Source organism: Cebidichthys violaceus, unplaced genomic scaffold, assembly GCF_023349555.1.
Source record: "Cebidichthys violaceus isolate CVI_PGR_0920_01 unplaced genomic scaffold, fCebVio1.0.p SCAF_52, whole genome shotgun sequence".
NCBI classification, from domain to species: domain Eukaryota; kingdom Metazoa; phylum Chordata; class Actinopteri; order Perciformes; family Stichaeidae; genus Cebidichthys; species Cebidichthys violaceus.
Window position 1 is genome coordinate 1043739 of NW_027176728.1, and position 17122 is coordinate 1060860.

At 45.5% G+C, this 17122-nt stretch overlaps 1 protein-coding gene across 1 annotated transcript; it reads left to right on the forward strand.

Annotated features, from left to right (window-relative positions):
- Positions 1 to 268: 268 nt before the first annotated feature.
- On the forward strand, positions 269 to 16833 carry rarab (retinoic acid receptor, alpha b). The gene is made up of 9 exons (XM_068731495.1): positions 269 to 1626; positions 9398 to 9552; positions 11112 to 11253; positions 12047 to 12207; positions 12703 to 12879; positions 12966 to 13170; positions 13374 to 13441; positions 14462 to 14552; positions 15498 to 16833. Exons 1-9 carry the CDS (start codon positions 1428 to 1430, stop codon positions 15755 to 15757), a joined length of 1458 nt encoding a protein of 485 aa, XP_068587596.1. The 5' UTR covers positions 269 to 1427; the 3' UTR covers positions 15758 to 16833.
- Positions 16834 to 17122: the final 289 nt, after the last annotated feature.

Below are 17122 nucleotides of genomic sequence, written 5' to 3' on the forward strand. Positions count from 1 at the left end.
ATTTTGAAAGTAGGCAGAAAGCATTTTAGAGGAGGCAAAGCAGGGCAGATAGGTGGAGCTCGTGCGCAGCTGGTGTCACTCATCAAACGGGAGCGAGAGAGCGAGAGAGCGAGAGAGCGAGAGAGAGGCAGAGAGAGAGAGAGAGAGAGAGAGAGAGAGCAAGAGAGAGAGAGAGAGCGAGAGCAAGAGAGAGAGACAGGGAGAGAGAGAGAGAGAGAGCAAGAGAGAGAGAGAGCGAGAGAGAGAGAGAGCGAGAGAGAGAGTGGCAGAGAGAGTGCGAGAGAGAGCAGTATAGAGAGAGAGAGAGAGAGAGCGAGAGAGAGAGAGAGAGCGAGAGAGAGAGAGAGAGAGAGCGAGAGAGAGAGCGAGAGAGGCCGTCGGGTACAGACTAGAGGGTACCACAGGACACTGCTGGCCGTGCTGCTGCTGGACCTCAACAACTAGCAACCGACATTCCCAAACTGCCTCGCGCACCTCCTCGACCCTACCTCACCGTCGCCAATTTCACCTTCGGATACTCCGCTACTCGGACGTAAACGGCAAGTTCAGAGTCGACAAGGCGTATTTAGCATTATCGTGTTTATGGGCTGTGTTTGTCTCTCGTGAACGCTCGGACCCTGTGAAACCGGAGCGAACGGAGCAGCGCGAGGAACCTTTTTTTTTTTTTTTACTTTACGGGGAAAAGCTACGTTCATTTACAGCCTGCACTGATTTTTAAGGACAAACGGTACTGGTTGTGACACGAATGAGTAGTCTGTCCACTAAATAGACGGTTCGCCCGGCTGGCTACAAGGATTAGCAAGCGACACGACAATTACATAATATCATTCTCGCTACTAAAAAAAACAAAACAGCGCACAAACTGCTAGCGGGAGCGAGCCGTGTACGGCCGTGGAGACACGCGCTGTGGACGTTGAGGTCGTTGTAAACTCTTGGACACACAGTAGCCTAACGTCACCGTGTGTCGTTTCCTCTTTTGAAATCTTTGTTGCTACAAAGTAACGAGGGCTGCCGCTCCAACGAGCACAACTGTTAAGTTAGTGGCACTTGTAGCATTTGCGCTGTAAACAGACAAAAAGACGATAAAGAAGAACGCAGCCGTTATCTAAACTTCCGGTCGTGCTAAAACGACATAACGGACGGCAACGCTTGGCAGTAAACCGCCTGTGCTCCTCCCGAGGGCTGAGAGGTCACCGGGACCGGCCATCTCTTTTTCTCTCCTCCCCCTCCTCCTACTCCTCCTCCCATCAGTCCGTTATGAAGATGTGAACTCTTCCCTCCCTCCCCTTCCTCTTTCTCTCTTCGCCGTCCGGGACTCTTTGATCTTTTTTTCCCCTTTCTTTCTTTCTTTCTTTCTTTCTTTCTTTCTCTCTCTCCCCCACTATTTGGTACAACGAGATCAAAGGGCGACTCCCGCCTCTCGGGGGATGTACGAAAGCGTGGATGTTGTGGGTTTCAGCCCCAGCCCGAGCAGCCCCAACCCCGGCTCTTTTCTGAGCATGGACTACTACCACCGACCCCCGGGGCTCGGGCCGGAGAAGGGACTGCTGTCCGGCGTGGGAGGGCTCCAGCGTCCGTTCGGAGGGTCCCTGGTGAGCGGCAGACACTGGAGCGGATCCAGCCACTGTGAGTGCAAAACATCATTTTGGGAGTCGTAACGCAAAGTGACTGCAGGGCACACCGCTATTAGTCAGTGTGGATAATTGAATTTGTTGAAAAAATAACAAGGGGGTGGTGGTGCTTGTGCTTTGAAATGTGTTGGCATGCATGGGCTCACTGGTTCCAATTGAGACACATGCCAGCCCCCCCCCCCCTTTTTTTTTTTCTAGTTCCAGGTGCCCCGCAGCGTCTTTTCACTCCACTATTAACTAACGTTAGATGGGGAATAAACACTATACTATACTGTAGTAAGTAGTGTCATTCACTTTTACTTCACCAGCCTGCTGCTCTGCATGTCTCCTTATATACTCTTTATTGTTAGTGGCTCACAGCATTCAGGAGCTGGTTCCACACTAGCTACCGGTCGTGTTTACATCTAATGGATATTTCTACATGGACACATTGTGTCTTTATTTAAATGCTGCATTCAGTCTTAGATACACCCATTTCATCCCAGGTCATTAATGCGCGTCTGGTGCTGTGCGTTATACAACTCAAGGGTTTGGTTTAATGTTTTCAGCGGAGCGACTCGAGTGACCTCGGTAGGTCAAGCAGCTGGCCAGGCGCTCATTTACCAAATCTAGCCTTAACCTCTCCTGACCTCAAGCTCGGTGCTTTTCGGCAGCGGAGAACGAACCTCTTGAGAGTTTTACGGCGACTACGCCGGCTTAAAATGCATAACGGGGTCGTAGCCGAAACGGTGGATTGACGGAAAATGAATCTGCGACTGTTTTGATAGTCAATTAATCCACCAAAGTCATTTTGCGAGCAAAACTTCCAAACATGGCCTAGTTTTCAGTTTGTGTCTTTGTCCTGTGTAATAGTGAACCGGTTGTCTTTGGGTTTGCGACCCAAATAATGAATATGGCAGTTAGTTACAACCCTAGAAGCATGTAGGACTACAGGTGTTATGTAAACTAATTTAATTAACCTGGAATCAGAGGGCATACTTTATCAGAAGATTATTATTACTATTCACAATTAAAAGAAAATATTATTCATGATCATTATCGTATGACTTTTGATAAATAAAACAACGTTGCACATTATGAGGTGATAATGGCACCGTCTAAAGTGTTGCGAAAGTATTGATTTTTGTTTTTGGCTTGTTTATCTCAGTGTTCCTGGGTTGGAGAGTCGGTCGTTGTACACACTTGCCTTTTCATATTTCGCGTCAAAGCCATTCATACCGGCGGCAATGCAAATTTGCGACGGCTGCGGCACCATCTCAATGAAAGGTAGATGACTCGTGTTGGATCCTATCGACCAAGAGCAGCGTCAGGCGGTCTGTCTGAGCGAAATTGTTGGAGAGACTAAGCTACTGCAAGCGATTTGATCAGAATGAGTGTATCTGAGTTCCCTGTGGTAAACAGTTAGGCCCTGTAAATGTCTAGAGCTTTTATTGTGAAAGGCATGAACGGAAGGGGGTCAAGTGCCAATCCCAGCATGCATTGGCCCAGAGGCATGGTGCACCCTGGACCAGGTTGCCCGTCTATCAAAAGAATAACACACACACACACACACACACACACACACACACACACACACACACACACGGGGCCACCTTGCTGCAAGTTGACAGTGCCGGCCCCACCACCAGTGTCACGTTGTGGAGACAGTCGGCCCCGGTGTGAGACAGTGACCCAAGGGTGAGGACGTGGTGATGTCACTGCCCTTGCGCAACCGAGTTGAAGTCATAAAAAGACGAGAGAGAGCAGAGGAGTGGACTCCGGTCGTCCGGTGGGAAAAGAAGAAGGAAAGAGAGACGTGTAGAAGCAAGAGAGGGGAGTGCTCGTAAATTCAAGCTGTAAAGACAAGGAGGATTGCCCCCAGTGTGTTTGTGTGTGTGTATGGTAGTTGGGGGGGGGGGGGGGTCTTTGTGCGTGACTGGAATGAAGAGCGCACCATACAGGTTCAAAGGTCAAAGGCCGTACACAGATGCAGGCACGCACACACATTCAGCGCCTGCTCCGGCGACATGTAAGCAATGGCCTGGGGGAGTGGTTCACTGTGTGTGTGTGTGTGTGTGTGTGTGTGTGTGTGTGTGTGTGTGTGTGTGTGTGTGTGTGTGTGCGTGAGTTTGGGTGTGATCCAGTGCAATGAGTCACCGACAATTGGGAAGTGACCTACATCTCTCCCTCTCTTTATTTCTCCTTCTATCTGCCTCTTTCTTTCCTGTGTCAGCTGCCCAGTCATCACTTCTCCACACTGAATGACCTCTCTTTTCTGTCTGCCGGAGACACACACACACACACACACACACACACTCACTCACATTCGCAGTTTGTCTGGGAATGTGAGGGTATACTGACCAAGTTTGACCTCAGCGTGACTGCGTGAAGAGGGGAGGAGGAGGGACGGTTGTGTGTCAGCGTTTGCGTCTAGGTGTCTTTATGTTGTGTGTGTGTGTGTGTGTGTGTGTGTGTGTGTGTGTGTGTGTGTGTGTGTGTGTGTGTGTGTGTGTGGGATCGTCAGATGACTGCTAAAAGAGCGGCAGTGGAAAGCTGGTCATTAATTAATTTGCTCTAGTCCGAGTCCTCTGGCATGGCACGTCCTCGTCTCTATTTGACTACGTAGGAATTTCTTCTCTCGCGTCACATCATCACACCGTATAGATTTATTAGAGACAAGATAAAGAAGAAAGAGAAACAACTACGGCTGCTGTTGTGGCACCGTGTAGAATTCCTAAAACTTCAACGCAGCATCAATACAACAGCACTGCACAGGCTGCCATTGTTGTTTGGGTTCGCATTTTCCTGTAGTGTGACTTGCGTAGGATCGCAAAACTACGGGGAATATTCAAGGTTGACACTTTCCACGGTAATTAACAGGAATTTATATATAATTTGTGGGAATTAAACAGGAAACAACAGGAATACAATGGAAATATAGGGGGTTATTTGTCCAGGTTGTATTTAGCGTCTTATGCCCATAGAGTAGTCGGTGTAATTGCCGAGGCGTTTTTGAAGCCTCGAGTTCGGCATTTTGGCGGTCGCCATCTTAGGTTGTTTTTTTTGCAACCGGTGAACCGTAAGTGAGACGACGGACACCGCTCTGGTAGCGACCTGTCAATCACAAGGTAGCCACTCCCTAAAAGCAAATCACCACTGTAGATGACCTAAAGTAACAGGGAATAGTTGATGATGATGATACATATTATAGGCCTGTTAGAAATGGACTGCAGTGAGATGAAGCGAGTGAAAGCTTTGTGTCATTAGATAAAACAGATGCTGACAAAGTGCACAATTTGCATGTATTGTGATAATATTCTACTGTGACTGAAGTATTGTTATAATGTCGTATCGTGACATAAGTAATAGAAATAGATATAAGATTCAATGGCAGATTAATCCTTTGGTTAATAGATGATGACCTAAATAATAGCCACGCTCATCAAACATTAGCTTACCACAGATGTAGCTTGGTAAGGACGTCTAGAATTGCCAGAAAGCAACAAGAAATTGACGTAAAAATGAACACATTACATTACGGTCATTTAGCAGACGCTTTTATTCCAAAGCGACTTACAATTCAGTATCTATCTATATTCCGTAGACGCAGCTACGGGAGCAATTTAGGGGTTGAGTGTCTTGCTCAAGGACACATTGACATGAGACTAGCGGAGCCGGGGATCGACCACCGACCCTCTGATTGAAAGGCGGCCCTGCTCTCCACTTAGCCTCGGTCACCTCTAGATTTTAGGTTATTTAGAATCAGTGTTTTGATTACGTCGTTTGTCTAACTCTGGTACAAGTCGGTCACAATCAAAGTCCAATGCGCTTATTATAAGTGTTGTTAGTTAGTTGGAAGAAAGCCATTGGCAGTGATAACAGATGTCAGTGAGACTTAACAGCGTCTACAACCAAACGTTTGAGTAGGCCTCGTTAACCGTCCGGGAGGCAGAAGTCAGTGTGGTGATCCGGGGCCGGCCTCTAAGCTGAGAGAGCGCGCTCTCTATTCAGGAACTGTCCGCTGGCTCGAGGCCAGGACCGCCCGGGGAGACCATTAAACGCCAGTTTACATCAGATTTGGAAAAACGGCTTACCCCAGCGCCGGCTAACATGTAACGTTGTGATCTGACCCGAGGACACAGATCGGCGGCGGAGCAGGGACGGGCCCAGACTTTGAAAAGGTTTTACCGGCGCTTTATTCGTAGCCCCGGGCCAGAGTAAACCCCGAGCTCAGTGTTAAACGCATCGAAACAATCTGTTGTTAAAACTGACAGTCGCTCGTCTTGACGAATGGTAAGGCAGCTGCAGGTGTCACCGTGATCGTGCGCAGCATTCAGTTTCAACTGCGTTTCGTTTTGTCATTCCTGCGTCGCGCGACGACAAACATCTGACCTCGCCTTTCACGTCGGGGACATCCTGGTGGTGATAGCGGAAGCGGAGGAGGCGGCCGCTGATTCAAGACTGATAACGGCCAGCGACGCGGGCCACCGCAGGGACAAACCGGAAGACGTATCTATTCAAGTCATCATTTAAACCTCAGAATCAAGATCTGCCCTACCTACGTCAGGGTAGATAGTGATGACCTACGACACTGAAAGATTCTGGAGTCGATTCACAGATGAGATTAATTCACTTATTAAAGCTATTGTCCTGTTTTTGATTTTTGAGTGAGTCACAAAGACAATATTCCTCTCCCTTAAAGGGACAGTCCGGTTGTTCTGAAGTGGGGTTGTATGAGGTACTTATCCACAGTCAGTGTATCACCTACATTAGATAAGAGACAGGAGTACCAGCACAGGAGCAAAGCAATGCACTGCTGTGGACTGAGGTGGGGGGGGGGGGCACAATGCTAACAAAAAAAAAAATCAATATCAGTTTTAAGTATACGCTATATTTAGAATATTTCACAGTAAGAGAAGAGGAGAGCAAACTCACTTTCATTACAGTTCCCCCGTCAGAACAGGAAGAACAGGAAGTACATTGGTGCTCCTGTCTGTTTCTCCATTCCCTCCATCTACTGTGTCTCATACAAACCCACTTCAATAATAATCGGAAAGATCCCTTTAATAATCCCTCATCCCTCATATCAAAACACAAGAAAAAAGTCTTTCTTGCTGTACATTCTGTTTGGACAAGCGGGCGACTACGTCCCGCAAACGAAACAACGCGGGAGGCGATAGGAAGAGATTTTGAAAAAGCGCACGGATGACAACAAGAGTGAGGGAGCAGAGAGAGAAGTTTACAAGAGGTCAGACAGCGCTGACGGGGGGGGGGGGGGGGGACTGTTGGCTAGCATGTCAGTGAGAGGAGAGCAAAGACAAATAGAGGAGAGAGGGGAAGATGGAGGGATGGTATGATGGCCGAGCAGGAGGAGGAGGAGGAGGAGGGAGGAGGAGGGTCGCCTCTCTTTATTTCTCTGTGAGTCTCTCTCTCCTCTATGTAAACAGAGCAGACCAGTGGAGGGGATTTGAATCCCCTCCATAGTGGAATGTCTGGTATGGCTACTAAAGCAGGGGGAGGGGAGAAGTAAGTGTGTGTGTGTGTGTGTGTGTGTGTGTGTGTGTGTGTGTGTTAGGAGTTGTGGCTGGTATCTTAATCTGAAGGGTCACCTTAAAATGGGTCGCGGTCCGTCTTTGCCTTGTCTCTTAACAAAGATAACAAACACTTTGACGAGATGAGCAGGATGTGATGGTTTACTGGCCACACAGCTGCTGGTGCGCAGCCCACTTGAACCAGGGTCACTATCGTCAACTAAAAACTGAAGCCAAAAGGGAAAAATAGTTAAAAAAATCAAGCAGTGAAAATGTATTAAAAGTCAATAAAAACAATATGAACTTTATCACAATCGTCGTAAACGTAACCCGTTCTAAGTGGGTGAGGGAGTAACTTTTGGGTTCAGTGATCTCGCTCGAGGACACTTTGACATGCGGACAAGAGGAGCCAGGGATCGAACCGTTAACCTCGTGATCAAAGGCAAGTTTATTTATTTAGTTCATGTCAGGAACAAGGCAGCTCAAAGCGCTTCACATAAAACCCGAAAAGACAGAGTGCAAAAGAAACACATTCGGGTGAATACAATTCTAAAAAAACAAACAATACAAACAAGCTAAAAAAATGGATTTTATAAAAGGGATGTGCAAACAGAAAAAAGGACGACCCGCTCTACCTCCTGAGACAGAGCCGCCCCGAAACAAACTGAAACTACTGAAAACAATGAAAACTAAACCTTTACGAAAAGCTGAAAATGAAATCGAAAAAGTCAAAACTAAACTAAAATTGAAAAGTGAATTGAAAATGACTGCCGTGACCTTGTTTTGACCTGACATGAGTAGCAGTAGGATTTACTGAACACAAATTAATTTCATCTAAAAAAGGTTTAATCTTTTCACTTAATCGTTAATTTGACCGTCAATGGCAACGTATTCCCTAACCAGACCCGCTCGGCCGTAACCTTGACTCCCACCTCACAGAAGCGATGCGTGATTAACAGATTAGAGTCGGGATTGGATTAGAGTTTGATGATACAACATGGTGTCGAGTACAAACAACATATTCCATACAGTCATGATTTTAAAAAAAACCAAGCATGAATGATTTCAAGAAAGACGAAGCGTTGTAGTATCACATGTAAACGTAGACGGTAGTGCTGCTTCAGGCCTCTCTGAGGTCCAAAGAACGTTCCCCTGGAACTAGGAACATTTTGAAGAACTCATTGGTGTTTCCACCACCGGGACCAGGGTCTAATAACGTTCTGGGGACATTTCAAAAGGCTGCTGGTGAGGTCAACTCCCGTACCGCTTCATTCGTACTCTTTTATCCGCTTCTCTTTGTTTGAAAAGCAGCGGCAGCTAAAATGACCAGGAGCGTCTCGGTGGAAACGCGTCTTTTGTATCAAAAGGGAGTGTTGTCCTTTACCATCACATTGTTTGTACCGTCTGCACAAAGACCATGTGGGTTGCGGTACATATTTTGGGTGGTTCTAAGAATTGTATACAATACAAGTAGAGTTGAGCATCATATAAATGTAATTCATGGTGCTGTTAGATTGCTGCTATACCGCCATTTTTCATAGGGTGCGTGCGGGAGAGCAAAAGTGAAAACACCTTGAAGCAGAATACACCAGATACAAAACATGCGGTGAATTTTGGAAACGATTCACATTCACTATTTTACCAAAAGTTTGACGTTTGGATTCTGGACTGAGACAATAACAGAGACCAAAAAAAGACCAAAAAAAAACAAAAGAAAGCAAGTTAACCTCTTCCCCAAAATGTCAAAAGTATTCCTTTAACCGCCGGTGGCCGAACCAGTTGAAACTGAGACTGTTGGTACGGAACTGTGGTGGTCCTGGCTGCAGGGCTACGATAGCCTGTGCCTGTACCAGTGGTTCTGGATCTCACTGAAGAGCTATTCCTTTGAGCTGGCTCCCTGGGAAACAACAGGTTCCTCTTTAAATTAGATTATGTCTGATACAGCTGATGGCACAAACATGGCAGGTGATGTTGAAAACAAACTCAAACCTGAATCAACTTTGACATTAACCACAATGGATTAAAAACCTTATGAATCATCATCTGGGCCGCATAAGGCGACTGCAGAAAGGGCGGTCGACTCTGACGTGAAACCTCTAGCGATTCTCGCTAAATGTGCGTCGATGCCGCCGTCTTTGACTGACGGCTAGCTCACCTGACCCCCTTATAAAAATATTCACTTCCAATAAATGAATGCAATATTTAAAAGAACCCAGAGAGATGTTGATGTCTGATCACAGTGTTTCCGTCCCGCAGCCATAGAGACTGAGAGCACGAGTTCGGGAGAGGACCTCCTCGTCCCCAGCCCCGCCTCGCCTCCACCTCCGCCCCGCATCTACAAGCCCTGCTTTGTTTGCCAGGACAAGTCCTCAGGGTACCACTACGGAGTCAGTGCCTGCGAGGGTTGCAAGGTAAGCAGCCACACACTCGCTCTGGGTAACGGCTAACAACTCTTTCGACATCTGACTTGCTTTGATTAATTGATTATTGAGTGGACGAAAGTATTTCATTTTATTCCAAATCGAAACTTATCCTTCGTCTTCTTGTAAAATGCTCCTTTACCACAATAAAGACATGCAGCACTGAGAAAAAATGGGAAGTATGTGACTCATATGAACTTGAGCGGATATTGCTCAAGTTTTCTGTTGTGAAGAAATAAAGGATTCTTTTTAGACCGTCTCTGACTGACGTTGTGAAATATTCCCTAACCTCCGTAAACGTTTACGTTGACACTCCGGTGTCTCTCTGACCTAGTTTTAGCTGATTAGCATTAGCTTTATCTGCCGTCTTCTGGGTTCGTTTTGCTCACGATTCCAATAGTTCATTTATAAACAAACGTATCGGAGAGCGACACCTTCCTTCGGTTTTCCCTCCGTTGTCGTGATCGAGCAAGGTAGCGTTAGCTTTAGCAAGCTTTAGCTTCAACACTAGAACCGCCAGGAGTCGCTGTATACCTAAAGCAACGTAGAATGTTTATCCCAGCATGCAACAGTACTTGCACAGAAATGACGGTATTCTCTACAGGGGCTACATTGTGCGGGACGAGAGATGCCGTCAACCCTCCGGTTCCCTGACAACCCTCTTAGCCCAGTGAACTAGTCGCCCCCCCCCCCCCCCCCCCCCCCATTTTCAAAATGAACGATACTACGACAAATCTAAATGATCTTTTAAATGCTTCAACTTCATTATGTGTAATTCATGGCACAATTCAAACTGCAGCAAAAAAATAGGTCTTTTCTCTGTTGACTACTGTACATATTTTTTACAAAATAAAGTCCCATTGGGGACACCAGAAGGGGCGGGACTTCCTCTCCGAAAGCATATTTTAAACCTGGCTTCATCTTGACAAATTTTACAATTTGTTTACGATACATTGCTTTGTGACACACTTTTAGAAACAAATCACAGTCTGCGGGAAACAAAGTTGCGTGTCACCAGTACATTTTACTGGCTTGCGGTTCCGTTGTCAGTTCGCCATCTTTTCACCTCACTTCAGCTTCCTGTTATTCACCACGAGAGCGACACAAGGCCGACTCGCGCTAGTTGTGAAACACGTGTCGGCCGCAGCTAGAAAAAGAAAAACCTTGAATGAAGCAGAGTTCAGCGAGACTGCCGAGTATTTGCATAACGTGTAAGCGGAGAGGTCGCGACCTTTGCGCCTCCCTTGGGCTCTGTAAGCCTCTTTGCCTCATCTAATCCCACACGCACACTTACACAAATAATCTGTGGATGCAATTAGTATCTACTTTGATATCTGTGTGTGGGCTTTTGTGCGCTTGTGTGTCACGTCCTTTTATAACACGCACTGACCTGCTTACCAGCTGCCCAGCAACAATAATATGTGTTTGCAGAAAAGTGCCAGGTTTGGTTGTAGACGCCAAGGTCTCTCCTGTTTTTATTGCACCTCCAAGTGTTCTGTTCCGTTCCCCCGCCGCTCATTGCCTCCGTTGTTTTTTCTTCTTCTCTTCAGGGCTTCTTTCGGAGGAGCATCCAGAAGAACATGGTGTACACGTGTCACCGAGACAAAGTGTGTGTCATAAACAAGGTGACGAGGAACCGCTGTCAGTCCTGTCGGCTGCAGAAATGCCTCGAAGTTGGCATGTCCAAGGAGTGTGAGTGTTGTTGGATGCGGTGCCTTTTTTTTTTTCTTCTTTTTTTTTTTTTTTGACAAATCAAAAATATGATAGTATTTTTTTCACCTGTAGTGCTATTTATCAATCTAGATTGTTTTTCGGTGAGATATCCCTGGCCGTCTTCCCTCCAACATAATGGGATTATACGGTTCGTGGTGCTCAATGCGAAATTACTAAATTCCGTAAATCTTCCTCGCGGCAAGGTCCGTGGATTACCTGGAGGATCCGGGTCGTGATTATGTAACACATCTTTACGGCCGACACCTCCAAAACTCTGCAACTCGCACCAAAACAACGACCATCGACAAACAGAACTACAGGCAGGAGATAATATATTTAGGATTTCAGGGGTGAACTGTCCTTTTAATTTGTGTCTGCACTAATAAAGCAGAACATGGTGCACTAAGTGACTTCAAGCAGGCAGCACAGTGTTTAAACCTTGATATTTGTCTCCCTCTGGTGGCCTTTCTCAGCTGATACATGCACCACAAAATCACCAGCTCATAATAACCAGCGTCTTGCATCACTAGATGTCATCTGCGTCTTTGAATCCACAGATCTTACTGTCAAGCTTCTATGTACACTTTGTGGATTACTCTTCCACACACTTGCAGGGTTACAAAAAAGAACGGCACAATATGGTCAATCGCCCCAAGCTCCAAAAAAAATATGTTTTCTCTTTTCATTAGACCCTTTTTAGTGAAATTGAGTGAATTTTCTGCTTTAACTTGCGAGCTGAATCTTCCGCTCTTTCTCCACTCCCACCGTCCAGTGGTGCGAAACGACAGGATGAAGAAGAAGAAGGAGGAGAAGAGGCAGGGGGAGACGGAGATCTACGTCCTGTCGGCGGACACGGAGCAGATGATTGAAGGGGTCCGCCGGGCCCACCAGGGCACCTTTCCCTCCCTCTGTCAGCTGGGAAAATACACTACGGTACACACAGCAACACCAACACACACACTTTAATAAAGAAATGCAGAAAGATCGTCCTGAAGTTACAGCGAGGAACTTTTAACCGGTTATGAAACAGTCTCAATGTAATACTGATTTACTGAGTAAACTAGACCATCAGCGAGAAGATTGACTATTTCTACATAGTTATTCTCAACGCTTGTTATCGGTGCCACCGGGGCAGATTCCACACAAAACCATGCAGGTTCACGAGAAACGCCCTTAGCTCTGATTCTAGAGACCAGCCCACCGCCGACAGACCCAGATCCGGCTTCGCTAAAATGAGAGGTTTTCTCAAGGGACTCTGGTGCTCAGACACACTACCGCTTTAATCAGCAGGGACCGCCAAACTCAACACAAAAAATGAAAGTTCCTCCAGTAACTTCAATAACTCTCACAAAAACCCAAGTCAAACATGTCATGCTGGTTTCTTGTGCCTCTCTGCCTTCTATCCCCTACCTGACCCTGAACCTGCAGAGCAACAGCTCGGAGCACCGTGTCGCTCTGGACGTCAGCCTCTGGGACAAGTTCAGCGAGTTGTCCACCAAGTGCATCATCAAGACGGTGGAGTTTGCCAAGCAGCTCCCCGGTTTCACCACGCTGACCATCGCCGACCAGATCACCCTGCTCAAAGCCGCCTGCCTCGACATACTGGTGAGTTCTCTTTGTCACACGAAACGATACCGAAGCAAAGAGAAATGTACAGTTGTGCTACAGCAGGAATTCATCTCGTGTTTCAGATTCTGAGGATCTGCACCCGCTACACCCCAGACAAGGACACCATGACCTTCTCCGACGGTCTGACCCTGAACCGCACCCAGATGCACAACGCCGGGTTCGGACCGCTCACCGACCTGGTGTTCTCTTTCGCCAACCAGCTGCTGCCGCTGGAGATGGACGACGCGGAGACGGGGTTGCTCAGCGCCATCTGCCTGCTCTGTGGAGGTACTGCATCTGGGTTCTCTAAGGAATATGAAATAAAATAAGGAATGATAGAAAATCGTGAGGGAATGCAGAGTTGCTTTATGTTTAGTGCTAAAGAACAGGTATTATTTGTATTGTCTCATAGAGATTATTTCTGTGTGTGTGTGTGTGTGTGTGTGTGTGTGTGTGTGTGTGTGTGTGTGTGTGTGTGTGTGTGTGTGCAGACCGCCAGGATCTGGAGGAGTCGGACAAGGTGGATGTTCTTCAGGAGCCGATGCTTGAAGCCTTGAAGGTATGAAAACATACTCATACATCATCATTATTAGAGACGCACCAACCGATCGGCCACATCGTTCAGTTTTCAGTCTCCACAGTTACTCACTCACACACACACACACACACACACACACACACGTCATCAGTGTGAAAAGTTCTTCACAATTCGCCACAACTGCCAAGTCCAAAATAGGCCGTGGAGGAACAGCCTTAAAACATCTGGAACAGCTAACTTATTATACCTTTTATTCATAGGTATTATACTTCTTATAATATATATCATTACACTTATTATATTGTTTTTCATTCTCATCATGCTGCTCACAGTAATCACAGTGAAAGTCTGTTTAAATGTAATCTCAAATGTCAAATGTATTTTTTTGGCGTGAAACTTTAATAAATCCAGTTGTTTAAAGGAGGAGGCAATAAATAATAGAGGAGGAACTATAAACTGTTCAACTTCCTAACACTGGCTCTAAGCAGCTTATAATATATTTATTAAAGCTAGTTTTAAATAAAAATACAATTATTTATCATTTACTAACAGCAACAGGGGGGTGTATGTGTGATTGGGTCTTAATAAACTAGTGTGTGTGTGTGTGTGTGTGTGTGTTCATGGTATTAAAAGAACAAACATGGGACTCGGTGCAACAGGCTCACTGATGTGGTTTTAGTCGTGTTTGGACAGACAGTTTTTTCCACTGTGTTTATTCAGCAGTGTCGTGGCAGTTATGAGGATACTGTGAGTGAGACATTAAGCAACAGTCCTCCAGTGAAACACACAAATCATTTATTATCAATAGAAATATTTAAATTAGTCTAAAACAACAACAATGTATTAATACACCAAACAATGTAGAAAGTTGTCCAAATGATGAAAATTAATGTTTCAATTCTTACACTCAAGCATCAGTGGTTAATGACATTACAGAGGGAATGGTATGATGAAATAGCTGCTTTACCAAGTATATATATTTATTGATATTCATACATATCAACAAATACTTTTCCTCCATGTCTTCGTGTGTCGGCACAGCTCTACGTGAGGAGGAGGAGGCCCGAGAAACCCTGCATGTTCCCCAAGATACTGATGAAGATTACTGACCTCAGGAGCATCAGTGTGAAGGGTGAGACACACACACACACACACACACACACACACACACACACACACACACACACACACACACACACACACACACACAAATTACTTGGGCGGAGCTACAGGCACGGGTAACGTGGTTAGACAGTCCGCTGCCTAAGGTGTGACATATTTCCGGTAACAGCAACTTTTAGGTAGCAAACAAACAGCGACCTTTCAGACGAGAGGCTGATTTATTTGTCACGTAACTTGCGCAATGTAGTAACACCACTTCCGTCGTAAACCAAACAGCAATCTTTTCCTAAACCTAACTAAGTATTTCACAATCTTTTCCTAAACCTAAATAAGTATTTCACGATCTTTTCCTTAACCTAACATAGTATTTCACAATCTTTTCCTAAACCTAAATAAGTATTTCACGATCTTTTCCTAAACCTAACTCAGTATTTCACGATCTTTTCCTAAACCTAACTAAGTATTTCACGATCTTTTCCTAAACCTAACTAAGTATTTCACGATCTTTTCCTAAACCTAACTCAGTATTTCACGATCTTTTCCTAAACCTAACGTAGTATTTCATGATCTTTTCCTAAACCTAACTAAGTATTTCACGATCGTTTCCTAAACATAACTCAGTATTTCACGATCTTTTCCTAAACATAATTAAGTATTTCACGATCATTTCCTAAATCTAAATAAGTATTTCACGATCTTTTCTGAAACCTAACTAAGTAGTTTTCTTGCCTAAACCTAACTGAGTTTCCTGTGAAGACAGAAGTTTATTTTGAAAAGACGGTATACATAAATGAGCGGACATTGACACGTGTTGCCAGACTTTCTTAGGAAAACTCATGAGAAACGAGGAGTAGCTTTTCGTCAGACATCGTATAAACCGTTGTATGAGGAAACGTTGCACCAGACCAAGTTCCCCATATGACTGGTTCTGTCATCCTGAACTTTTCTCCCACAGGAGCGGAGCGAGTAATCACGCTGAAAATGGAAATACCCGGCTCCATGCCTCCTCTCATCCAGGAAATGTTGGAGAATTCTGAGGGACTGGAGGGAGGGAAAGGAGGAGGAGGAGGAAAAGGTTGCGGAGGAAGCAAAGAAGAGAACCAAACGGAGCCCGGAAGCCGTCATCCCTGTCCATCGCCCGAATCGGTTTCCACCCCGCGCCGGAGCCCCGCTCCCCGCTCCCCCTCTTCCCCCTCCTCTTCCCCCTCCACCTGAAGCTTGGCGTGAGGTTGAATGAAAGCTGTTAAACTCTGCTGAGAGGACCGGATTTCTTTTCAGACACCATGGTTTTATACTTTAAATGCAGAACAAAAGACAGCATTTCCAAATGCCTAAAAGGTTAACTATACCCCGACCGTGTGAACCTAAAGCAAGGATTGCAGAGAGACTGAAATGTGGACGGACTGATGACGAGGATCCCCTCAATCACACATTCACTCCCTCATGAAAAGTCATGTATAGTTTGCAGAATCACTGTGTTATATATATATTGTATATACAAAAAAAAGAGGACTGAAAGAAATTATCGGAGGGAGGCGGACTTATACAAGAAGTTATTTTCCTAAATGTACATGTGTATATACTGTATTTCCCCAATACAACTGTAAAGAGTTCTTCCTTCACCCCAAAACTTCTGCTTTCGATGCCCTCACAGACACATCAGGGCATACTAGTAACCCTTGACGTAATTTTCTTCCACTTGAATCAGAAATATCAACATTTATCAAAGACTTTTTCCAGCTCGAGACAAATGCGTTTCCCCACACGTTACTTGGCATCATCATCTGTAAGTAAAGACGTGTTCAGTTTGTCTTCAGATGTAGCTTGAGCAACTCGAGTGACTTCACTGTGAAACATCAGGCATTTCGATTTTAAAGTAACGCAAAGTCTGCTCGGCGGCGGCCAACCTGCGATAGCGGGAGTACAATCGGCAATCGCAAGAATTTACCCATCGGTTAACGAACCCCCCGCTGTGGCGCCAGAGCTGCTGAGCTCAGCAGGATTACAGGTAAAATAGAAAATCTCCTGATCAGCGACGACAGGTGCTGCCTACACATGTACACGCCGTGTTTTTGGTTTGTCGTGGTCCACGCCGTCGTAGTCTGCTCACACAGTGCCATTGTCTCACCACAACTTCCATCACTCTACCACTCTCGTTGGGTACTAATCTCTGTTTTCAGTGTTGTCCTCTTTGATGTACGGTGCAGTAAAAACTCATTGGAAAGTATGAAAAACACAGGGAGTTCAATAAAGAAGTGGGTTTTCTTCTACTGTCGCGAAGAAAGGAAAAACTGTGTTCACTGTGACACAATCTCATTGTTTTCATATGGATTTTTAAAGTTTCACACAAGCAGCAGAAATGAGCAACCCTTTGGTTTGCAAACATTGCCTGTTTACACATCAAGCACACAGAAAGCAACACAAGCATTCCCCTGAGGTGGTTTTCCTAATCTGATCTAATGAATATACTAATACACGTCGTGTGTATTAGTATATTCATTAGTACCTACTCCGTAGGAAAATATTTGACTCTACATACTGACCTGTTTTACCAGCTAGTTGCTAATATTAGCGGTCTGC

Excerpts from the sequence above, each read along its gene's own strand:
- rarab (XM_068731495.1), top strand. The coding sequence starts at position 1,428 with ATGTACGAAAGCGTGGATGTTGTGGGTTTCAGCCCCAGCCCGAGCAGC. Across the intron at positions 11,254-12,046 it reads AGTTGGCATGTCCAAGGAGT|TGGTGCGAAACGACAGGATG; the intron begins GTGAGTGTTGTT and ends CCCACCGTCCAG. Across the intron at positions 12,208-12,702 it reads AGCTGGGAAAATACACTACG|AGCAACAGCTCGGAGCACCG; the intron begins GTACACACAGCA and ends CTGAACCTGCAG.